Raw genomic sequence first — 24873 nt, forward strand, 5'->3', positions numbered from 1 at the left:
GTTTTTAGAATAAATGTTAATTATTTTAAAATATCTTTGAGAGTTCCTATCTGGTTGATTAACTGCCCTTTTTGTTCTTTACCTTTTTCAGATTCTTCCCATCTTCTGAGAAATTGTAGAACATTTTCTTGAAATGTTTCAACAAAATAATTTAAGAAATTTTCTTTTGACCAAGTATTGCTGTTGCTTACAATAATAGTCATAGACTGTGCCCAATCATCTATGGTTTTTTCGTAGTCTGCTATAAGAATATTAGTTAAGTCTAAATATATTCCTCCTTGAGCCACATTTCTTTTATTTAAATCATCTATTCTTTGTTGAATAGGTTGACTTGATGTTTCTCCTGGGTATTCATGTTTTACATCATTAGTAGCTATATTTTCGGTTTTGTTACTAAAAATTCTAGTTGTATTTTCAATTTTTTCAAACTCTTTATTAAAAGATCTCAGATAATCATCTTTTTGAAGATCTGATTCTATTTTTCTTTTTCCATAAAGATCTGTTTGTTCAGTATCCATAGGTTTTGGAATATTTTCTTTCTCATCTGTTGAAGTTTTTTCTTCATCAGAATTATAACTAGTGACTTTTAAGTCTTCTAAGTTATCGGAATTACTAGAACTAATACTGTTTGTAGTATCATATTTTAACATATAATGATAATTAAATAAAGTAAATAAATCTTTATGTTTTTCATAAAGTTCTTCTATTAATTTTAAATATTCTGTTCTTTCATATTTATTAGTACTATTAGTAAATTTATCTTTCCAATGTTCTATAAATTCTTTATAGGACTAGAAATCATATATTTGTTTATTATTATATTTTTTATGTTTTTTTTATAATTTTTATATTTTTTAGAAGATGATTCTTCTGAAGAAGTTTGTTCTTCCTCAGATAAAGTTAATATTATATTACTATAGCCGTAATATAAAGGACCTAAATCTACGTCTTGTTCTATATTATTATTAACAAGGGCTCGATCTAGTTTATTATTAACACTAGTTAATATTTCTTTAGATTCGTTGTTCAAATCTAAATTAGTTACTTCTCCTAAATTATTACTTATTGTTCTAAGTTACTAACCTTATTATATAATTTATGAAAATATACAGAAGTAATATCTACTAAACTATTAAACCCTTTACTCAGAGATGAAATGTTGTTTTCATTCTTAGAATCTATATAGTATGATTACAAGTTTTATCTTTATATAAACACTCTATTTCTTCCATGTTATTTATCTATGGTACCTAAAACCATCTATTATCTATAATGTCTTCTCTCAAAGGCTTAAGGTCTCACATAGACTCAACGGTAATATAATAACAGATATATGGGTTTTGAGGTAAATAATCACGAAACAAACAGAACTGTAAATAAAAGAAACCATCAATTCAACTAAAAGATAAAATATCATCTAATAATTCAATAGAAGAAGAAGAGGATAATATTAGTAATAATTCTACACCAATAGGAGTGAAAACAGTTTTCCTATTTTCCCTACAGAACCAAGTAGAAATTATAGAAACTCTAGAATGGAAGAAATACAAACTTCAACGATTAGTCAACAAATGAAAGTTGAAGTAAATAATTTCCAATCCAGGAAATATAATACATATATTGAAATTACATTTCAATTTAGAGGATATAAAAAATATTTTTTACATGCTTTATTAGATACAGGAGCTACAACCAGTAGTTGCAGAAAAAAAATGCCATTCCTATAGAAAAATGGGAAATTATGAAAAATACTATAAAGGCAATGAGAATAGATGGTAATAAAATCATAATTCAATATAAAGCTAAGAATATACCAATCTACAAAAATAATGTAAAATTTATAATACCTAAAATTTTATGTTTTCTTGAAATATATGGAGACATATTATTAGGAAATAATTTTATATGTCAGTATTTATCATTTTCTATTAATAAAAAATTAATTAATTTATCTGTAGAAAAATATTCTATAGAAATACCATTAGCAAAAAATAATAATTTTTTGTGTAATAAAAATTTTACACCACCAAAAGAATAGATTATGTAATTTTAATTTTGAAGTTTTATATGTAAAAGGTTATGATAATATTATTGCTGATTATCTTAGCAGGCCTTATGGATGGAGGTAAAAAACCTCTAGAAACAGTTGGTAAATGGACAACTGTTTATAAAAAACCCAACAAAAGGAAAACAACAAATTTCAAAAAAGGATTTGTATATGCACAAGTAACATTTTATCCTAACCAATGATATTATGTGTCATGTATAATGGTAAACCAACTAGTTGGAACAAAAGTTGTCATATCCAATAGTGAAATAACCAGTTGGAACTCCTTTATCATTGACACCAAAAACAGCAAGTCAATCACAATGGTCCTAAGATCCAAATTCAGTGTTTCAAGCCAGTTATGCTGAAATAATTAAGGGAGCAGAAAATTTGTTGAAACAACAACAAATTCAACAAATAATTTTTTTTACAATCCTGGTTTATCGCTAGAAATTTATAACTTTATTAATGAAATATAGTTTCTCAACAAAGAGCCAATTTCCGAAGAGCCCTTACAAAGTTTTCACAATTTTTAGTTGAAAAAACAACTAAGGAAAGTGAATCTGATGATTTATTATTAAAATTCATCTTATATAGAGATTGGGATGAATTCCAAATGGAATTTATGGATATTAAGGAAAAAACAGTCCTATTATGAATAAAATGTTTAGAATATGTTTATATAATAAATCTAGACATATTTTACCATATGGAGCTATTTGCAAACAGCAAGCTCAATTTCAGAAAACTTTTTCTGAATATTTTTTAGAAGAATATGTTTATACTACTGATATAGACGAAAAATATCCAACTATAAAATTTAGATTAGATCATGAACCATTTGATATAATCAGTATTGAATGGGTTTTATTAAAGAAATAGTTGTACAATTTTTTTCTTTTCATCTTTTAAAAGATTTTCCTGCAATCGTTAAATCGGTATTACAAAACATTATAAATAATGATGATTTTTATTACTATTTTCATATTGAAATTAGTAGCCTAATTGGTATAGCTGAAAAAGAAAAATTTTATCAGCTATATCAAATATGGATTATCCAAAGGATGATTGGAAGTCTCCAATTATCAGTTGTTAAAGAGGTCAAAGAAGACTTGACAAAAAATATTGACAGGCGTTACAATGATCCAAGTTATTATCAAACCCAAAACGGGATAGATTTAATAACAAAAGCCCAAGATCTTCTCCAACTACAAATTTATCAATTATGGACTGATGGAAGGAGAATTTTGGCATATTATACTGAAAATATTGAAGAAAACAGAGATGAAGAATCTTTACGACTATTAAAAAAGATAGCCGAAATGGAGATAGAAGATTTTCCATCTCATATTCTTGAAGAAATCAGAAGTACATATGAGACTTGGAATTCATCACCAAGACTTTCATTTAATTCATTACATTTGGATGAAATCGAAGAAATGAATTTCGACAACATCCAAGAAGGATAAAGCCAAAAAGACTATTATGAAGAGAGAGGAAGCAACTTGAAAAGCAAGGCATCCAAATACAAACAAATATCATCAAAACAATGATGATGTAAGCAATAAAGATGATAGGCTACTCAATGGTGACATAATCAATGATGGAAGCAACCATTAATAATGACAGGCTACCATTCAATGGCGTGGAAGAAACCATCAATTCAACTATGCAATGTGAAAACAACCATGTTCATACAATTAAATAAGTTAGAAGACAAATGAGAGATCTTTATCAGAAATACTATGCGGGATTCAAAACAAAATTGTATAGAGTTTTGTAATTCAACTATAAATAGATAAGAGAGATCAATTGTATAGGCATCTTTTGTTTATGAATTATAACTTAGCTTTCTTTTTAGTTTTCCTTTAACTTTTGTAATATCCTTTTAGCCTTCCGCTCATACTCTTTGTAACCCTGCTCATCTTCTCCCCCAGAATTGGTATCAGAGGTGTTGGTGTAACGATTTCTTGGAGAAATAATATCATAGTGTTCATTGTATGTATAGTTAGATTGAGGAATGAAATCTGTGGACGTTAGTGTCTCAAGACTTGACCCACGGTGATGAATATTCAGTTGAATATCTTCTTGCATAAGTCACTTTCTTGATGGGAGACAATGGTTTCAAAAGAGATGCAACAATAGTGGGGACAATGGGTTAGAGCTTCCATTTTCATCAATGGAGAGTGGAGCCATGATCGTCTTTAATGTAAAGCTGTTAAATTCTTTGTTAACTGCTTCGTTTTTTTTTTCAATGGGCATGTAGGTTGTTGTAGACGGTTTAACATTTTCACATGACAGCAGCAGCAGCAGCTCTTCCCTTCAATGTTTATGGTATAAATGGATGGCTACTACTATATAAAGTATAAATTGGTATATGTGTTTGCTTTTAAATGGTTGGGATCATTATGGATTTTGGTTTGTTTTTCAAATGTGTTTGTGTTACTTTGATGATAGCCGGGTTCTCTTCGATTTTCTGTTTGGTTAAGGAAAATGCATTCCACATTGTTAAAATCCTATAAATTTTAAACAATTCATCATGCAAATGTACTAACAAATAATCATCATACATGCAAATATAATAATTTAATTAAAGATTATGATATAAGATTTATTCATAATTTATTAAGTAATTAAATAACTAATGTGTAGAATTTACTTAATTATAAAATATATAATTTTGAAGTAAATAATAAAAATAGATAATTTTTTTAAAATATTAAATTAATCAGATTTATGATAATCATGATTCTCGCAAATAGAAAATCCTAGCTTAAGAATTAAGGAAGGAGTTGCAAATATTGGGATTTGTATCAGATATGATAATATTCGTTTGCTTCTGTTTAAATTGGATGCCTTATGAAGCTTTTAATAATAAAATAAGCCATAATTCTTTTTTTTTCTTAAGGTTTGTTTACCAAATTGAAAAAATAAATGTTGAAGAATTAATTATTAAATGTTTAGTACTAAAATTTATATTACAAAATTGTTTGATATATTAGTTAAAATCAAGCATTAATATAATTATTATGTCTGATAATAGTAAATCTTGATTTTTTAAAATTCATTATTTTATAATTTTAATTTTATTAATTTGTTTTTATTTATTTTATTTTGAATAGTTTTGAATAAAGGTTAAAGTAAATTTGAATATTTTAATTTTTAATAAAATGAGAAAATAATTTATTCAAAAAATAAGATTTTAACATTTTCTACATTAAGTGATAAGTAATAAGCAATTATCTATTTATTTATCATAATCGACACTTTTCTTTTGTTAAAAAATTTATATTAAATAAAAGGTTAATATCTTATCAAATACAATGAAAAAATTAAATATTAAAAATTAAAAGTTTTGAATGAAATGAAAATTTTCAATTATTTATCAAATATACCCTCAGTTAACACTTCACTTTTTTAAATAAGATAAGCAATATACAGGAGGGCGTAATTTGATAATAATAAAAAGCACCAAAGACACAAGATAATAAAATACCACAAACTAATGCAAATCACAACAATAAATAAAACATAGATAACAACACGTATCACTAATTTCATACCGCATAACATCTATTTATTCAAACATATTCCATAATTTTTATGGTCAGATGTAATTATTAGAATTATTAATAAATTCATAAATAAATTTATTAAAATTAAAACTTTTTATTCTTCTCTTTTTCAATCAAATAAATATCATATAACCCATATACATTGGTTACCAACATTGTCCTAATGTATTATTCAATAGCTTTTTCGCAGTACTCTCACATGATACATACACATTTATCATAAACTTTTACATCTCCTTCTCATTCTCTCTCAAGCAAAGATTGAGAGAAGAAAGAACCACACTCATAAAATATTTACCTTAATTTCACTATTTACACTTTTCATGTTCAATGGGAGAATCTCATGGTTTCGCAATCCAACACTAAAACATTAGCTTTGAAAATTTTATGTATAGACCCGTAGAATAACTACTTTCCATACCTCGATTCTGTTATTGGCTTAAAGACTAGTCAATTCATTAGTGATTATTGACCATCACATTTTATCAATAATTCGATGAACTTGGCGACCTTTCATGCCTTTCCTATGTTTCTTTTTGGCATAAAATTCTCCTACAATTTTGAATATTAAAATTGGTAAGAGACTCGTTCACGTATTTACCACTTTTATTAACCGATGGTTGCACTCATTCCTCATGTTTCTAATAGTCACTCTTGAGAAAAATGCATCCTCAACCTCTTTTAAGAATCTTCGCTTTTATTGTTTCAAATTATGAACATTTACTCTCTTCAAGAGTTTTTTGGGTTAACTCATCACTATTTGTTCTATTAATTTCAAGGCAATTATATATTTTCTCTAATTATTTGATCATGACTTTACTGGTTCTATTGACCCTTAAATAATTTTGAGCCCACATTAATTAAAAAAAATCATGAATTATCACGATTGAATGATGGTGTACTATGCTCTCATTCATCTTAACACTTGTCACTGTTTCTTGACAATTGCCTCCATATGGATCTTCAACATCTACTTCGCCTTATCCTATCATTCCTCCATATGGATCTTCAACATCTACTTCGCCTTATCCTATCATTTATAATCTTCACCTTTGACATGAAGTTGTTCATTTTCCTTTCTTAACTTCTTTCTCCAATCAACAAAGCCACTTGATTTTACATTTGATAGCACTAGATATATGAATTTTCAAGAAAAAAAAACCATGAACAAATGTCAACACATCTTCGCATTTTGAAACTTTAACCAAGAATTGATTGCTATTGCAATTAACTGTTACATCCTCCTTGACAGTACTTAATTAATTAGTTAAAGTTTTCAGTCATTTAAATATAATCGTAACCTTTCATGAGTTGTTCTTTCATTGATACTAATTTTCCTTATGGATCAATCATACTCTGGAAGATTGACGTATTCCAAGTGTGAAGAAAGACTCTCATCAAAAGTTAAATTTCATATAATCCAAATGCATCCATAGTTTTAGTCTATGTGTAACTTCACAAGCAACAAAACCACGTGCCATTTTCTTATATTCTAATAATAAATTATCATTAACACACTTATCACATTCCAGTGTATATTTGCCAATATTGTTTCTAATAATGAATTATCACATTTCACAGGTGTATATTTGTCAATAATGCTGTTTCTGCCACCCTCCTCCTCCTTTTCTTTTCCAAATGTATCAGACTGTTTTAAAGTTTAATTGTAGGTTTTTTTTTTTTATATCACCTCCAAAACATAGGAGTATTATATCGTTTAGCGTTACGAAATCATCCTGTTTATCTTTAAGATGATGAGTAAGAGTTAAACACGAAACTATTGGCCTATCGGAAAGCCAAAAATCATTCAACTTGTTTGCAATATGCATCTTGGCCTCCGATGATAGAGAATTTGACAAAATCAAAACTAGTTTTTTTTTTTAATGAAAACATCTAATATTTTATCATATATTTGGAAAACATTCTTGAGCTTAAATTTTCTTTTGACATACATATAAAACGTGTCAAGTATGCTAATTTATATAATAACTAATATATGTTTCTGTTTTAATTTATAATTCTTTAAAAAAATGATATTTCTTTTAGTTGAGTAAACAATTCTTACACTACCCATAAGAGCATTCAACCCCAGACCTTCGAGTTGTTGCAACAGTTATGGCAGATACACTTAGTGAGAGAGCAAAGCAAAAACTTATTAGATAGAGAAACATGATTCCTGGTTTAATCTATTTGTATAGAAAAGTCTGGGAGGGAATTCCTTGATGTTTCATCTAATCAGCATAAACACAACTTACCAATAATCAATGTGGAAAACCTCGGGAAAAAAAATTAGCAGAATTTCTCTTTTTTGTGTGTATGTTTTGAGCAAAAGATTGAACCTACTTTTCAAGTGGGAACTGGAACATCATAACTTACACTTTAAGCCCTATGTGACCTCCATCTTTGTTGCATGCAAGCAATCTTCAATCGAAGAGCTACCATTGACTAATAGATTCGAAGATTTCATACTATCTTCATGCCTCTCCTTATCAAATGCAAATTCAAGTTGTCTCTCCACAGACTTAAAAACAGCAGTTCTTTTAGATCTTAACCGGTATGGAGGAGACGCATTAAATGCTGTACAATTAGGGCCAATGCTGCTATTGCCTTGAAAAGCCGGACTCTCGCATGCACTCCCATCACGAAATTGAGCCTGTTCCCGACTATTTTCGGTTCTTTCCTGTTCACCAGATAATTGAACCCTATTCTTGGTTGTTTCCTCGTTCGGTTTTCCTATTTTATTAGGACTGGTTTTTCTCTTCCGAAATATAGAAGGTGTATTCGGGAAAGTCTTAGCAGCAATTCTAAGAATAGACTCAGGACTTTGAGTACCAAAACCACTGCCCTTCACACAAGGCGGAGTGAAGAAACTTAGGGGAGACGTGATAGGAGTAATGGTCCACTCATGCTGCATGCCTTTCTTGTTTAAGTTATCCGAATCTAATGAAGTACCCCCTTGTAACCTAGGTGGCTCATAACATAAAGGACCATATGTTGGAGTATCAGACCTTAGTTGTGTCTCAACAACTTTGTCTTTGACAATAGCAGAGCTGGTTCTTCGACTCTCGAACTTCACCACTGACACTGAGTTACAGCTGCAAGGATTAGCATCAAATGATTGGGGCTTAAATTCTGCACTTTCAGTCTCAACAGACTCACTTGGAATAATACTTGACGTAGCTGCCATATCTTGAACTGGAGTAGAGGATTCCAACTGATCTTTTCCATCTTCCTCTGGCTTACATATATCTATAGTTCCGGATGATGTTTGAGCAGTGGAATCTGATTCTTTTTTTGAACAAACAAGCAGGTTTTCTGTTGCAGCAGGTGTTTCTATATCCTTAATCTCATTTTTAAGAACAATTTTCACAACTGGAGGAAGCTTCCCTGTAGCCAAATAGAAATCTAACTTCTTCTTCATGGAACTATTCCAGTGATTCTTTATTGCATTATCAGTTCTGCATAAAAAAAATTTCACTAACTCGTCAAATGGGATCTAGAAGTAATTTTCCATCAACTCTTTTGTCAACGATACTGGACTAAGCTTTCAAATCTGAACTATGTAGGAAGTGTTGACTAGAATGGAATGATACCTTCCAGGTAAAACTTTAGCTATTTCAGCCCACTTGTTCCCATATATCCGATGCGCATTCATAAGGGCCAATTCCTCCTCTAACGTCCAAGCATCCTTCTTTATATCAGGATTCAAATGATTGTGCCATCTGCAGAATATTGATTGAGCATGGAATAAACATAAACGGCAGGCATCATTTGGGATGGCAGAAAATCATATGCAAATCTTTGGAACTTTTAAGAACTCTTAGGGAATCCAAACATAAAAAGAAGTAAAAAATGAAATTACCTCTCACGGCATTGTTTCCCTATTCGTCCAGGCAAAGATTTAGCAATGACAGACCATTTTGTAGGCCCATATTTTGATACAAGCTCAACAATTTTATCATCCTCCTGGAAGAGAAAAGCCACAGAAAATTTAGTGCTTGTTTTGTGAACTGCAAGCATAGCAGCATAAAATAAAGACCCTAAAATGGCTACCTCTTGAGTCCAAGGTCCTTTAACAAGATCTGGATTCAGGACCTTTTGCCATCTATGTAGACATTGAACTTCTGATCTATCAGGAAAAAATTCCGCTGCAAAAGCAAATTAAAATGTTAAGATCAGTTAAAGGAAGTCAAATAGAAAGCGCTACTACAATTGACATGATGCATTTATTCAATAATCATGACCCTAGGTTTATTTTTGGTTAGGAAAAGCATAGATAGGATATATAGTAGATTCTAGCAAAAAATCAAATGTCAGGTTTGTCTCACTGGAAAGGATGGATAGCGGATAAAAAGAGTAAAAATTTAAAAAAGAGATAAGGCAGATTCTGAGAAAAACCTATTTTTTTCCAACTCTTCCCTTTAAAAGTTGCAACAGCATTTCTTAATGTCTCATCCTGCAATCAATGAAAATAGAAAATGATGTTAAAGAAAAGCAGCAGCTGCAAAGAATGAATGAGTAACCACTAAACACTGGTTGAAGCTTCGTTTTTACTAGAATCCATGGTAGAAAGGAGCATTGTAATTATTACCTCCTCCAGTGTCCAGCCACCTTTTGCTCGCCTAATAGGGCCAGTGGTCCTCCTGAAAATTCAGTATAAACAATTACTCTCAGCTTTCAAAATAATAAAACTCAATTCAAATTGGTTCAACGACAAAGTGTGAGCACTAGAAGGAACTGCTCAATACAATCTACAATCATAAACTCGACCAGAAAGGAAAGTGTCTAGAGGTAAAAGCAAAATCAGCAATGCTGCATTTAACATAACAATCCAACTCAAATTGTGATGCAAAGTATATATTAAGAAGCAAGTTGAACTAAAAAAAAAGAAGCTAAAGAAGTAATTAATGGACAGTACCTATGATTTGGTGATGTTGGCGCTGGACTGGATATAGCTGGGGACTTTACAATTGCACTGCCACCGCCTTCTGATACAGAAGAACTTGATGCGGTGGTTAATTGTTTATTCTCAAGACAGCGTTCCTCTATCTTTAACTCAGTCATCTCTTTCTACAATCATCTCAAAACCCAGATATCATACTCAACAACCAAACAAAACAAGTTGAAACCTTCAATAATGACCAATCCAATCCCTTAAAATCCCATCATTTAACCAAAATCTCCAATCACACCACCGCCAATCACAGAAAGAGACAAAACCCAGATCTTAAAATTCATTAATCAGATAAAAAAACAAATAAAAAAGCACCAAAATCTCACATCACTTCAACATAATTCTAGGGTTTAACCCCCCCCCCCAAAAAAAAAAAAGACTTTCACGAATCCAAGGTACGTGAGGTTCAAGGAACATGATCAAAACAGTAAATAATAAATAAGAAAAAGAATCAAAAGAAAAGAAAAACCCAATAAAAAACCAAAGAATTCTGATTCATTAAGCTAAACACACCTGAGTGGCGGGAAAAAATCTCAGCTCCTTCAAGAAAAATCCTTTTCGAGCCAAACAAGAAAGAACCAAAAAAAAAAGAAAAAAAGAATTAAAACGTTTCTTTGTTAAAAGGAACTCCAACGTTTCTTCCTTTGTTTCGAAATATCCTCGCCCGTTGAAACAAAGGAGAGACAGAAACACAAAAAAGGGAAAATTAATAAATATAAAAAATATATAAAAAGGTTAAGTTTTTATAATTATAACGTTAACATATATCCACCGACGTCTCCGTTTATTGCCGTTATTGAGAATTGACGTGCTTTGTTTTGTCAAATTATGCTTTCAGTTCATGTAGTTTTTGTATATTTAAAATTTAGTTCTTTTTGCTTAATAAGTAAAGTCTAATTGATGACATCAGCGAAGTACTTTCATTAAATTAGATTTTGTGGAATTTTAAAATAAAAAATTATTTACATGATTAGTATTACACATGAAAATGTCACTAAATATGGGATTGCAAGTTTTTTTATTTTAAATACGATCAGCACTATCTAAGAGAAGCAGAATGCCAATACTTTTTCTTTTTACTTGCATGATTTTTTATGCAGGTTTAAATTGGCCATATAAGTAAATCTTTTACTTTAAAAGTACCATATAATCCACTTTATTAAAAATTCTTTGACAGACTTATTATTTGGAACATCAATTATGAAATCAAAAGAGGAGAAAAATTAAATTATTGAAATTACAAGTAAAGGGATTAAATTTTAAATGTGTGAAGGGTATAGGGACTGAAGGCAGAATTAAGCTTTTTAAAGGTTTTCTTCAAAAATCCTATAGGTTAACGGCAGTTAACGGTCCTAAAGGAATCCGTAGGGGTGGCGTGGTCGCAATTGGCAAAATGTTTGAAACCTCAAACGGCACTCTAAGGTTTGACAGAAAGCGGGCCCATATAGTGATTACATATCGAACACGTTCGGCGAGTTTCAGTCGATGAGGTTTCGCGGGTATTTTCTACACCGTTGGATTGGGCCAATGGTGTTCGAGCTTTAAAAAGGAGAGGATAATGGAAAGATACGTTTCAACCGATTATTTCAATGTTGACTGGGAGCATCATCTTTGGTTAGGGGAGATAAATAGTTGGCAAGTAAACTATTTAAAAATAATAAAAATATCGGCCGATATTTCATCTTTGATGAAAGGAAAGGTGTTGGAAAAGCTGCTGCTTCCTATTATAACGATTTTTTTTTTCGTCCTTAAATAAATTTGTTTGTTCCGAGTTCGATTTATTTAGACGTGATATAGTTGACAAAAGTAAAAGTATGGGTTGACTTGAAATTAACCCTTCCAATCCACTTCCTTGAAGTGATGTGATTAGTATAAAAGTCTTATTATATATTGATGATTAAAGAACTATTTTTTAGAGATGAATATCAGATTTATTTAGGATTTATCTATTGATTTAAGCAAGTTATCCTGTTGTTATAATAGCCCTTGATAAATCACGATCGAGAGAGCTAGACGATAATCTCAAACGAATGTTGTGAATTCCTTGACTCCAGGGTTCTTTCATGGCTTCAATGCTACTATGTTTGCTTTCGGGGCTACTGGTAGTGGAAAAGCTTATAACATATGCAGGTATGGTGAAAAAGACAAGCTTTTGTTTGCATGATTTACTTCTTTTCTTTCTTTCTTTTAAAAGTTTCTCAGCTTTTTAGCTAGATGGTAATGGTATAGTGTTTAAATCATTAGGTATTTCAACAATGACCTTTTTTTTTTTTTCTGTTTTTACTAAAATTAAGTTTCACCACAAGGCCTTGGCCAAGTCCATTCTGTGAATGGTTAAAATGCCTTAGGCCTTGTGCACAAGTTTGTCTATATGCCAAAGTAGAGGTTTCAGAGCTGAGATTTTCATAGTTTGAGGTATGTTAAACGTGATGTAACAAAAGGAATTTCGATATTTGATGACAAATATGGGGAGATTGAAGCGACTAATTAAGGAGCAGATCTATTTTCCATGTCTGGAATCCATGTTTGAGGAATTGTGAGAGGAAGGCATGGACCCATGGTGGTTGCAGTTTACAGAGTTAGTAATGATGGTTGTGGGGTTGTGTTTGATGGGAAAACTGAACCTCATAGACTACCAGGTTGTTGATTTCTGCAGATTTTGAATCATTAATTTGCAGGTAATGAAGGCATTGGTCTCCAAGAGGGTGCTAAGATAGTAAACCAGTGCTTATTTCCTTTGTCAAATGTAACTTACATAACACCAAATCTGAAGTACCTTGATGGTTGCTTGATCATTTTGTGACTTCTTCTTTTTTTACCCAATATTGAGATTTTATTCAATGTTCACTTTGTTCTATGAACAGAATCCTAGAGAGCACCAAGAATCTCTTCACATTGTTAATTAAACTTGGCTGCTCATATTTTAATGTTGTTTCTTCCATCATCTCAAAAGCTAGAAACTTTATATGAAAGCAAAACTGCAAGCCTGGCAATCCCAAATTAAGAGTGAAGAAAGAATGGGACTACCATTTATGAAATCGAAAATTCTGCAAAAGACAGGTGTGCGAGAACTGAATTTCCAGCCTTTTACTCTCATTTAAGTAAACATCTTTGTTCTTTCAAAACAAACAAAAAAAATCTCTCATTTACCGTTGCGAGGGTTTGCTGTTTGCAGGTGGCGGTAGACCTGAGAAGGAAAAACAAACGCCCACCGTGGGGCTCGAACCCACGACCACAAGGTTAAGAGCCTTGCGCTCTACCGACTGAGCTAGACGGGCTTTGCTTGTAATGCGTTTCTACAGCCCAGTACTTATTCCGTTTAGTTACCATGAAAAGGAGCCATACAATAAGGAGAGCTAAAAACCTATATAAATTAATGCATGTAAATCAACCATGAGGTATGATGTAGTGTTTTCTTATCTCATATCTTAACAATATGATCAGAGGTTCAATCTTACTCATGAAAAAAGAGCACATTTCATGGTCGATCGTTTTTTTCTTCAAAGAGTATCCACAGAGGTTGCAGTGGTAGTAGTGAAGGAGGATGAAATTGAGTAGGAAGTAGCGGCATGAAGTCATAAAGTATGAACTTCATCCTCCAAGCTAGTAAGACATGTGTCAATGGTGTTAAAGCCCTCACTCATAATAAAAGTTTGCAATGAGTCGATGCAAGTACCGATGTGAGTTTGCAAAGCTTCAATAGCAGTGAGAAAGGCTCGAGTCTTGAACGACTTAAGTAAGGATAATGCGTTTGGATCATCATCATTATGTTGCTATTATGCCAAATCTTGATGAGTATCTTTAACCCAATTATTGAAACTTTTGGAATCCTTGTGATAGCCACCCTTTTTTATTGAGTTAATGCCAATAAGGTTTTGGTTCGAAAGGGGAATTTCAAGGTATAAAGAAATATCAACATTAAGTTTATGAAATATATAGTTAAGGACCATTCAAAAAATGAGTGTCCTTTTGGTTAATGAGTTTGCAAATGATTTTAACAAGGTTGATAAAGATGAAATATGTGAGATTATTAGGGCAAATTCCATTATGGATGTAATGGATCTAGTAATTGTTAAGGTTACAACAAGTTTAGCATTTACTCTAAAATGATTAGAAGACATGGGTTATGACTAGATGAAGGAAACATACATATAAGAGAAAATATTACATTGTTGTGGAATTTTAAAGAGGTTGGATGTAGTCCATTTTCATTATTCTCGCCACCGTTCAGGGGATTGAGAGTGGATAAGGAGAATTAACAATCAAGACAATAGGATAACCTATGAGATAAGAGTCAATTTCATTAATCGTTTCAATTTCAGTCATAAATTGGACTTTAAATTTCAAGAAGTTTCAATTTGGACCCAATCCATAGATTTGGGGCAATATTGGAAATGGAAAATAAAGATCTTTTAAAAAATATAAAGTTATAAACAAACTCATAAGAATATAAAAGAAAAAAACTATAAAAGCAAAGAAATTTTGAAAATGTCGTAAAATAAAAAAAAATAAAAAAATCCAAAAGTTTTTTTTTAATATGAGTTTTTCTCTAAAAATATAATTTTTATATTATTATTTTTAAAATTATAAAAATATATAAAATTATTAAAATATACACATTCAAAATGAATCTGAACAAATAAACATTTAGATATTGGATATTGAAGATGAACGTTAATTGGTCTAGGTTGGTTATGCATATAAAAAAATTCTAAAATTCTCTATATATTTTTAATTTTAAGAAAATAGATAATATTTTTTTGGCTTTTAATACAAAAGTTAATGTCCGTCGACCATATACTTAAAAATATTAAATTGATTAACTATTTCCAAATTAAATTTTTAAATAAAAAATAAATATTAAACAAATACAAATTACCAAATTCAAAGGTTAAAATGTACATAAACTCTTTTTGAAGGAAAAAAAACTCTTTGTAAAACTTGAAAATTGAGTTTTGAGAATAAATATGTAATATATAAATTATGGGCTGGATCCGTAGCAAATGATTTCCAAGTGGAAGGCAAGAACATTCTAAATATCTGGTCCACTTAAAGGCAGGCCATCCCTCACCACCTAATGTGGACGGTGGGCCAACCATAAAGCTTTTCAAAATTTATATTAGGCGTAATATCAAGTTTAGCCCTTGATATTTATATATATTTTAAATTTGAATCTTAATCTTTTTTAGAGTTAAATTTAACCCTCAATATTATAGAAAAAAAAGTCAAATAGACTCTTTTAATAGAAATACTGACTGAAATATTAAATTCTAAATGATGTTACTGTGACAACACATGTGGCAGTCTATATGTATTTTATGCTAACATGACATTATTTATCTATATGAGACGCCAATGAATACTTTAAATTTTATAAAAATATTTAAAAATATAAAAATTTCTAAATTCAAAAAAATTTTGAAAAAGTTCATAAAGATTCATAAATATTAGTACGAGACACGTATGGATTGCTATGCAAGTTATTATGTTTAAAAATTTAACTTTTTGGTCAACATTTTCATTAAAAAACAACCATTTAACTCTTTTTAAAAGACCAATAGTCAAATATAATTTTTTTAAAGGTTGATGAAATTAACAAAAATAAATATAAATATTAAGGATTAAATTTAAATTAATCCCTTCATATTATATAAAAGAGTCGGCTTTTCCTGGAATTGCATGCACAGAAAATTACAAAAGGATCTTTTTAAAATATATTATGTATTTATCAGTTCTTTTCTTTCTTTCTTTTTTAGTTGTCTTTATAAAAGTGTTCTTTTTCTTTCTAAATTTAGATTGGGCTAATTTTATTGGAATAATCAGTCTTCAATAAACCTTTTTTTTTAAATTGAGAGTTATAATTATAAATTTAGTTAGTAATGTTTTTATTTTTAATTAAAATTTTAAACGTTTTCTATCAATTTAACTTTTATTTTTATTTTTAACTAAATTTGTTTATTACCCTTTCAAAAGGAATCAAATCGTTTTTTAATAAAAATGCTGACTAAAGCATTAACTTTTAATGTTGTTGGCATGACAATTTGCATGCAAGCCACATGCACATCATGTTGACAACGCACCATTTATCATATATATATATACACCATGGTAATAGATAATTCAAAATTTATAAAAATAAAATATTAAAATAAATCAAAATCAAAATAAAAAAAGTTCATGAAAATTCAAAACATTAGTATGAAGTATACATGGATTGTCATATAAGTTGTTGTATTTAAAAAAATCATTCTTTTTCTAAAAGGTTAATGATTAAATTAATTTTTTTTAAAAAGTTTAGAAATTATATTAAAAAATATTGTTATTCAAACATATTTTAGTTGCAGCTGAAATTATGAGGTAATATTCCTTAAAACTAAGTAAATACAAATATTAATTTCCATTTTGTAATTAAATGAAGTGGTTTTCGGTGTGTTGAAAGAGAAAATATCCTAAAAAGTTGATTTTCATTTATCAGGAAAAAACCGTAATATAAAGAATTTACCTAAGTTAGGAAATTAAATAAAAAGCTTATTTCTGTTGATTTATTTGATTTAGGTATGATTCGTGAATATTTGGCAGTGGGCAGAAAAGATGGAAGAACCTCGAAAGCAAAAGAAAAATAGTATTGTGGTCACCATTTATCTTTTCCATATTACATTTCACAGCAAAGTGTAATCCTTTCTAAAACATAAAACAAAATTTCTAGCTTTAATAAACTAATACCAAGTGTTCAGTGCGTGCACGTTTTACCCTTCATTCATTTTTTTGTTCTTGAATTTGAGAAAATCTGAGATTTGTAAAGCAATAAAAAGAAGGGATAATTTGATGATAATCAAACTTAGCTGTACGTTTTCGTATTCATTTATTTACTTTATAAAGTTAGAGGCCACTCGTAAGAATCTCAAGCCTTTTGACTTTGAGATATCTTCCATCACTCACGCGCTCTTACGTAGTCAACTCCCTCCATTAATTTCTAAAATAAATCAATTTGCAATTATTTATGATTTTACAATCCTAAACCCGGTTTTCTTTTGCTCCCTCATATTCTTTACTTTTTCAAATCAATTTAAAGTCAAATCCACTCCAACTTAACATCAACCCCAAATTTTACTTTTAAACACACATTCAGACCATACTTCTTTTTCTTTCATCCTTTCAAATAAAGCCTGAATCTTAAAAAGTCAACTCCCTCTTTCTTTCTTTTTTAATTACAGTCTCGTCTTCTCTTCTCTTCTCTTCTTACAGCCTTAGAAGGGGGAAAAGAAAAACAATCACCTACAGAAACATTAATCCATGGGAAACAGTGTTAGAAAGTTAAGCCATTGCTGTTCTTGCAATGGCGGAACCCTTGAAATGATGAAGACGTCTCACGTTATGCCTCACCCCTCTGAAGACTTCGTTGGACATTCTTTTTGTTACGTTCGACCCGATCCGACTCCTCTCTCCTCCTCCGAGAACCACTCTTCTTCTTCTTATTCCTCCACCACAACAACCACGACGACGTTTCATTCCATATCCGGAGCTTCGGTTAGCGCCAACTTGACAACGGTTCCATTGGCGGCGGCGTCTTCCACGTTACCTGATAATCGTTCCTCCACGTTCAAAAGTTCTGAGTTAGTTGCTGGCCTTACCTTACAACCAGTGCCACGTGGCAACCCCCATTGTTGGTCGGGACCAATGGATCCTGGGTTCTTGTCGGGTCCGATTATTAACTTCAACAAAACCTTGTCTAATGGTGGTTTTAAGTCAAAGAAGAAAGGTTGGCTTTTTACCAAGAGTTTCAAGAGAACAATATCAGATAAAATGCTTAAATTTTTTGTATCAGATAAACAATGTTCATCAGCTTTAGAAACCAAAACTAATAATAATGATCCTAGCAGTAGGGGGATTTGGTGTGTTGATGATGATGATTATGATCGTGATGGTTATCGGTTTTCAATGAAAAGTCAGAATTTGCAATGGGCGCAAGGGAAAGCAGGTGAGGATCGAACCCATCTCGTAGTTTCAGGAGAAGAAGGGTGGATCTTTGTGGGGATTTATGATGGTTTCAGTGGACCTGATGCACCTGATCATTTGCTTAGTAATCTTTTTGATGCTGTGTTGGAAGAGCTTAAACGGCTGTTATGGAACGATGATAAGGCGGAATCAGATGAAGATATGGGATTGGGCTCTTTTGAAGGTAAACAAATTTGTGGGAAAAGCAGTGAAAGATTTGAGCATTCTATGAATTCACCAATGGAAACTTTTCAACATTCTGGTGTCTTGAAAGCACTTTCAGAGGGTCTAAATAAAACTGAAGAGACTTATTTAAAGATGGCCAATTTAAAACCCGAGTTACATGCAATGGGTTCTTGTGTTTTGGTAATGTTAATGAATGGGGAAGATGTTTATTTGATGAACGTGGGGGATAGCAGAGCCATTCTAGCACTGAAAACAGGGTCCTCTAATTTGATTCCTCTTCAGCTTACAACGGATCATAATGTTGATGTTGAAGAGGTAATTTTTTTCTTCTTTTTGCATTTTTATGTTTACTTCTTTGCATTTCTTTTTCAAGATTAAACTCAAAAGTGTCTTGTCCATACACCAGGAAGTTGAGAGAATCAGGCAAGAACATCCAGATGATGATGAAGCAGTTGTTAACGAGAGAGTGAAAGGATATTTGAAGGTTACTCGAGCTTTTGGGGCTGGCTTTCTCAAACAGGTAAAAAGAAAATCAATGACAAAACCATTATTACCAAAGCTTATTGTTTGTTTGTAAGAAGTAGTTGTTGCAAAAATATGGGGGCTGATTTGGATGTTTTTACTCTGATTCTTTTTGGCAGCCTAGATGGAACGATGCACTGTATGATATTTTCAGAATCAATTATGTTGGAACATCCCCATACGTCTCTTCTTCTCCTTCACTTTATCATTATAAACTAAGTCCTGATGACAAGTTTTTGGTACTCTCATCTGATGGACTCTATCAGTACTTCACCAATCAACAAGTTGTCTCCGAGATCGAATGGTTCATCGCTTCATTTCCCGACGGAGATCCGGCGCAACATCTCGTTGAACAAGTACTAATTCGAGCAGCTGAGAAAGCTGGTAAATATTTGTTTTATCCTAAACATGAATTATATCATCCAAGGAGTTAAACGAACTTGCTTTGGTGGGGTTTTGCAGGTCTTGAGTTCCATGAATTGGTTGAGATCCCATCAGGGGAACGACGAATGTACCATGACGATGTTTCGGTAATCATAATTTCTTTAGAAGGAAGGATATGGCGATCATTCAGTAAATAGATCATCATAATTATTTCAATCAATTTTCCTCCTTTTGTTGAAGTTAGGTGCAGGTGTTTTCATGTAGGAGTTCATTAGTCGGACTAGTAAAAATCTTTGGAAAAAAAAATCATCCATCAATTGATTTAAAAAAAAAAGAAAGCCTAAATGTTGGATTTTCATGGTTTCGAGAATCTTCTTTCCCTTTGAAAATGCCATATGCTAATTCATTTCCAAGGATGAATTGAAGGAAACATTGATGAGTTAGAATCTGAAAGTGGGTTTGAAATGGAATGGTTAAAAATGAAGTCATGTGATATCTAATTATCTACTTTCCTACCAAATCTATCATATTTGAATCCAAGTTCTTCAACTGCTTTTCTGTCATCTCTTTCACTGTATTCTTCTTTAACTCAAACAGAAATTAATTGTCAATTACTATTGCTTAAGTATTAAGCGTTGTTTAAAGTCCTGTTTACACTTAAGCAAATTTGACCAGTGGTAAACTACGTCATTGCATACCTAACGCATGAATTTTTGAAAAATTAAGCACTCCCAAATGATTGATAGTTAAAATTTTTAAAAAAATACTTATTAACCAAATATAAAACTCATCTCATTTGTCCTTTTTATCTCCAACTAGTGTTTTAGTTTATAAATGCAAGGAATAGACCTTTCGCAGACTTTCTGGCAGCTTTAAAAAAAGTCAGCCAACATGACTTGGGTGGTTGGTCCTGAGTCTCAAACTCCAAAAAGAAAAATTCACTGTTAGAATATGACCAATCGAGAAGACAGAGCTGGTTGGTTAAAAGCCATTGTTTTTAACATCTCATGACATGTAGAACATCTTTTGTAACCTGAAAACAAGCATTTTATCTAAAATTATCTTATCTACTACCTATGTATCCATGGAAACAAAGGTGAAAAGAAGGCTGTTATGCACACATTTCATGATTCATCTCAAGATATCAGACAATTATCAATGAAAAAGACTCAAAGAGGGACAAATATCCGTATAGGCAACTGAAAGAGCCTTAACTCTTAACATGAAATATCCATTTGCTCGAGATGAAATACCAAACATGAAATATCCATTTGCTCGATATGAAATATCAAACATGAAATATCCATTTGCTCGAGATGAATGGTAAGAATTACAACAAGTAATACAGGGTTAATTTTAGATGCCAACACATGAATGAAAGGGTGTTAGTTCTCTATGATCCAATGACGAATACTGCGATTAGCAAAACCTGTGATGCTTATCTTGTTTTTAGCTTTTAGTGTTTAGTATCTACCATATGAACCTCTGGACCCCGGGCTCATGGTCCCAGTGGAATGGCCGAAACAAGAACATTGTCATTGTAAAGGCATTCAGGACTGTATATAGAATCCCTATGAGAAGCCAGCTTCGGCTGTCGTTAATACTGGTATGAAGGATGAAAAAATAGAATGGTATTGTATAGTATCTGAACTCAATTAGCGGTGCAGGAATAAGAACAGCAGAGGTAGCAAAGAAATATACCAATGTCCAGATCCTCATCCGAGTTTTACCTGAGAATGGAGAGTATTTTGCAACCTCAGAAAAGTCGGGACAAACTTAAGTTAAATAACATAACATACTGAAATGTACTAACCCAATAATCGAAAGATTGAGAACCATGAATAAACATAAAATGGCACCAGAAGATATTTCATTGACCAATGAAATATGATTATCTTCCTCCAAAGATAGAAGGTATAATGCCGATTGTCAGCAAGAAGATAAGGATGAGCAATGCTGAAACAAGCCATTAACCACATGAAGGAACAGTAATTTTTTCATCGAAGTAATAAGAAGAGTACAAGGAGTTCCACGTTCAAGTGAACCTACCTGAAAAAATGGACGGAAAGGAGGCTAGCAATAGAAGCCAAGAATAGAAGGAGAAATCCAAGCAGCCTGTTTTTCCAGAATGATTGAAACAAATCTAGGGCATGACCTATTGTGAAATGCAGAGGAGCCGCAAAAAGAGTGGAAACAATGCTAAAATACATTATTTGTGCAAAGTGTGGAGAAACTGCATGAGCTTCTTTTGCACCTGCATTATTAAAATGTGGAGAAATTGCATTATTAAGAGAAACCGCAAATGAGAAGAAAAAAAGGAGGCAAAAGAACCATATAGCATGTTAAAGTGAAAGATACCAAGAACTACACTTCCATTCCAGAGGAGAAAAGCAACAAATGCAAGCAGTACAAAAAAGAATGGGCTAAAGGAGACCAAAAGCTCCCACTTTATGCGCCATGAAGACAAAACAATAGCTTGAATCTCATGAAGCAGACCTGCATAAATGCCAAAAGGACATCACATTAGCGTAAATGACATTTTGTCCGGCACAGAGTAATGGCTTAAACCTTATGAACAAAGGTTAAAGCATACGCTTATAACTATATACCTTACATGGTTTTACAAATTAACTAACAAAAGTCAGATCAAAGATGTCAAAAGAACCTAATGTTGGGGATGCTGAAGAGGCGTTTGACGGGTAAAAGATGTGTTGATTAGCCTTTGAGTTTCCCCTGGACTTTCTTCTCTTCAAGTTTGAACTCACATTGACACTGGTATTGAGAGCCGACAGATTGGTACCCTTGTTTGATGCCTTTGAATCATCTACTTCCACACTATCTTTTTGATGTGCCATGGTTATATCAATGACCCCAGAGCAGGCAACAAAAAGCATCCATATAATATTTGTCTGTCGAATAACAACCGCCATTGCCCCAAGCTGCAAGAGCACAGGTGGAAACGAGTAAAGCTCTACATGAAACAACAAAGAAAAAATATATGATGACATCAAGGTAAATTTAAATCTATATCCTAAAACTGTTTGATTTGGATGTCTTTTTATAGGAAGATTACTAAGTTAGACAACCTTCAGAATAGCTTACACTCAGTTCTCTATATGCAAAGTGAAACATAGCTAACTAATTTTGTCCCCGGGCAGTGTGTGAAAGTTTTATCATTTATCGATGGCATAATAAATTTTTTTAAGGCGACTCATTTACCAATGCACTGAATAGATATTTCTTCTTCAGACATGCAAGATACATGGCGAGCACAGCAGTGAGTGATGCAACATCAGTATAGTAAAGAAAAGTGAAGAACCAGTGGACTGGATACAGGGCTAGAACTGCTGCAAAAAGTGTTGCTTTTCTATCATCAAGAGCTGGCCTCAAGTGGGTTATTATCTCATAGACTATAATGCTGCACAGTACTGCCAAGACCCCATTTACAGAGCGAAGAACCGCAGTGGAGCAAGCTTCCGGGAACGATGAAGCCAGTTGTAGAACATACTTACTCGGAAGCAAAGCAGCAACATGAACAAGTGAAAGATAGTATCTGTAGAAGTATTTCTAACTTAGTGTGTAATACAAGTATACAACAGCTGAGCAATAGAGACAAGAACCCATCTTTGCAGAAGGGAAAAGTAATTCCTAATGCGACATCAAATAAAATCAGCTAATTTCTTGCTCTGTTAGAATCATTCATTTCATATAAAACAACCCTCTTACAGTTCAGTAAAGTGAATCCCAAACTTCATCGAAACAAAGGAAAATAATGAAACAGAGATTAGAGAAGAAAAAGAGCATTACAGGCCAGGTGGGGTAGTGATCATAGGATCCCAGCTCATGAAATCGCCATTGCAGTATTTTTGAGCCTGAGGTATGTGGAAAATCTCATCCTGCCCGCATGAAAAATAGGTAATTGACTCAAAATTGACTATGTTAGTAACAATTAATATCATTAGAAAGAATTAGGAAGAATTAATTTAAACAGGCAGTCTTACCATGTAAGTATCAGGAACAATGCGATTGACCAGGACGGATACGGGAATTACCCAAAGGCTCACTATCGCCGCCGTCGCTATTCTACCCATGTTTTCTTTTCGCTTAGTAATAGAGTTCAGATAAATCCCAGTAATATTTCAAGGAGAAAAACCTATCTACCATCTGTCAACAAAATGAGACGAACAGAAGGATCAATTCAGCTCTAGATTGGGCGAGCCGGCGCCAAGACCAGGCCCGGTGTTGCAAATCTTTTCACCAACAGAAGAAAACGACGCGTTTCATTGTGTGTTATGGTGCTGATTGCTGAAGCAAATCGAGTCGTTTTTTCTTTTGGTTAAAGTTCTTGGGATGTCCCTGTATTATAAAGACTGAATCAAATTAGTCCATAGACCAATTTAGTCACTATACTATTATAAAGAATCAAACAAGTCTAAATTATAACAGAGTTAACATCTATTATGTAAAAAATATCTTGAAAATTATTTCTCTATTGTAGTAAAATTTCAAACAAAAGATTTTATTTACAAAACCATAAAATATAAAAAACATTAACTTTGTTAAACAATAAATGATATTTTTTAAACAGGAAATGTTAGCTCTGTTTCAATTTGTCCTTATTTGATTATTTTTAATAATATCAGGACTAAATTGATCTATTTAGTAGTAGAGGGACTAATTTGGTCAGGTCCCTTGGCACCTCTCAAGTGTATTCACCTTTTCTTTTGGTATCCTTTAATATTCAGAGTTAATTACACCAAAATCCTTAAATTGTGACCCTCACTCTAAATTGGTCCTTAAACTATTGAGGTTATATCAATTATGACATTTTGTTATTGATATTATTAATTTAACTGTTAAATGACACATTAGATCTTTTGTGACATAATTTAAAATGAAAAATTTAGGAAAATAAATATTGTAAAAATGGATGTTTTAAAACCTTAGTTTTAGGGTTTTCAAAACTTTAATAGAAGCATAAAAGTCATGTGACAACGTTCTATTTTTTAAAATCTTCATTTAAATTTAGCTACACAACATTTGATGTGTAATTTAATGATTAAATTAACGGTTTTAATTACAAAAAGACCTGATTGATATGACCTCGATAATTTAAAAATATAATTAGAATATTTTGAAATTTAAAAACCAAATTATAATGATACCAACACCATTGAATGTAAAAATATGCATAGCACAATATAGAGCCA

General features: G+C 31.7%; 3 protein-coding genes and 1 non-coding gene across 4 annotated transcripts; 1 reads left to right on the plus strand and 3 right to left on the minus strand.

Moving 5' to 3' along the window:
* Positions 1 to 7757: 7757 nt before the first annotated feature.
* Positions 7758 to 11288, minus strand: LOC107891053 (transcription factor MYB3R-3). Its single transcript, XM_016815697.2, has 8 exons — positions 11090 to 11288; positions 10541 to 10692; positions 10214 to 10265; positions 10021 to 10078; positions 9676 to 9770; positions 9485 to 9588; positions 9216 to 9344; positions 7758 to 9080 (listed from the first exon to the last, which is right to left on the minus strand). The coding sequence occupies exons 2-8, from the start codon at positions 10684 to 10686 to the stop codon at positions 8009 to 8011; spliced, it is 1656 nt and encodes a 551-aa protein (XP_016671186.1). The 5' UTR covers positions 10687 to 10692; positions 11090 to 11288; the 3' UTR covers positions 7758 to 8008.
* Positions 11289 to 13781: 2493 nt separating this feature from the next.
* On the minus strand, positions 13782 to 13854 carry TRNAK-CUU (transfer RNA lysine (anticodon CUU)). Its single transcript has one exon. It is a non-coding gene; the product is annotated as a tRNA-Lys (tRNA).
* Positions 13855 to 17696: 3842 nt separating this feature from the next.
* On the plus strand, positions 17697 to 20203 carry LOC107891051 (probable protein phosphatase 2C 23). The gene is made up of 4 exons (XM_016815695.2): positions 17697 to 19072; positions 19164 to 19277; positions 19399 to 19663; positions 19742 to 20203. Exons 1-4 carry the CDS (start codon positions 17870 to 17872, stop codon positions 19858 to 19860), a joined length of 1701 nt encoding a protein of 566 aa, XP_016671184.2. The 5' UTR covers positions 17697 to 17869; the 3' UTR covers positions 19861 to 20203.
* A 652-nt stretch (positions 20204 to 20855) lies between these two features.
* LOC107891052 (dol-P-Glc:Glc(2)Man(9)GlcNAc(2)-PP-Dol alpha-1,2-glucosyltransferase) lies at positions 20856 to 23957 on the minus strand. The gene is made up of 8 exons (XM_016815696.2): positions 23665 to 23957; positions 23471 to 23559; positions 22883 to 23216; positions 22329 to 22602; positions 22022 to 22159; positions 21713 to 21917; positions 21477 to 21619; positions 20856 to 21393 (listed from the first exon to the last, which is right to left on the minus strand). Exons 1-8 carry the CDS (start codon positions 23752 to 23754, stop codon positions 21134 to 21136), a joined length of 1533 nt encoding a protein of 510 aa, XP_016671185.2. The 5' UTR covers positions 23755 to 23957; the 3' UTR covers positions 20856 to 21133.
* Between the last annotated feature and the right edge of the window lie 916 nt (positions 23958 to 24873).

This window comes from Gossypium hirsutum, chromosome D09 (genome assembly GCF_007990345.1).
Source record: "Gossypium hirsutum isolate 1008001.06 chromosome D09, Gossypium_hirsutum_v2.1, whole genome shotgun sequence".
Lineage (NCBI taxonomy): Eukaryota > Viridiplantae > Streptophyta > Magnoliopsida > Malvales > Malvaceae > Gossypium > Gossypium hirsutum.

Bases quoted from the DNA above. Each gene is read 5' to 3' on its own strand.
- LOC107891053 (XM_016815697.2), bottom strand. From the start codon at position 10,686: ATGACTGAGTTAAAGATAGAGGAACGCTGTCTTGAGAATAAACAATTA. The intron at 9,771-10,020 runs GTTTTTCTCAGA...TTGCTTTTGCAG, and splicing joins GAAGAGTTGGAAAAAAATAG to CGGAATTTTTTCCTGATAGA. The intron at 9,345-9,484 runs GTAATTTCATTT...AATATTCTGCAG, and splicing joins GGGAAACAATGCCGTGAGAG to ATGGCACAATCATTTGAATC.
- LOC107891051 (XM_016815695.2), top strand. From the start codon at position 17,870: ATGGGAAACAGTGTTAGAAAGTTAAGCCATTGCTGTTCTTGCAATGGC. The intron at 19,278-19,398 runs GTAAAAAGAAAA...TCTTTTTGGCAG, and splicing joins GGGCTGGCTTTCTCAAACAG to CCTAGATGGAACGATGCACT. The intron at 19,664-19,741 runs GTAAATATTTGT...GGGGTTTTGCAG, and splicing joins TCGAGCAGCTGAGAAAGCTG to GTCTTGAGTTCCATGAATTG.
- LOC107891052 (XM_016815696.2), bottom strand. From the start codon at position 23,754: ATGGGTAGAATAGCGACGGCGGCGATAGTGAGCCTTTGGGTAATTCCC. The intron at 22,603-22,882 runs GTAAATGAGTCG...GTGCTCTTGCAG, and splicing joins AATATCTATTCAGTGCATTG to CTTGGGGCAATGGCGGTTGT. The intron at 21,918-22,021 runs GTATCTTTCACT...TTAATAATGCAG, and splicing joins GAATGGAAGTGTAGTTCTTG to GTGCAAAAGAAGCTCATGCA.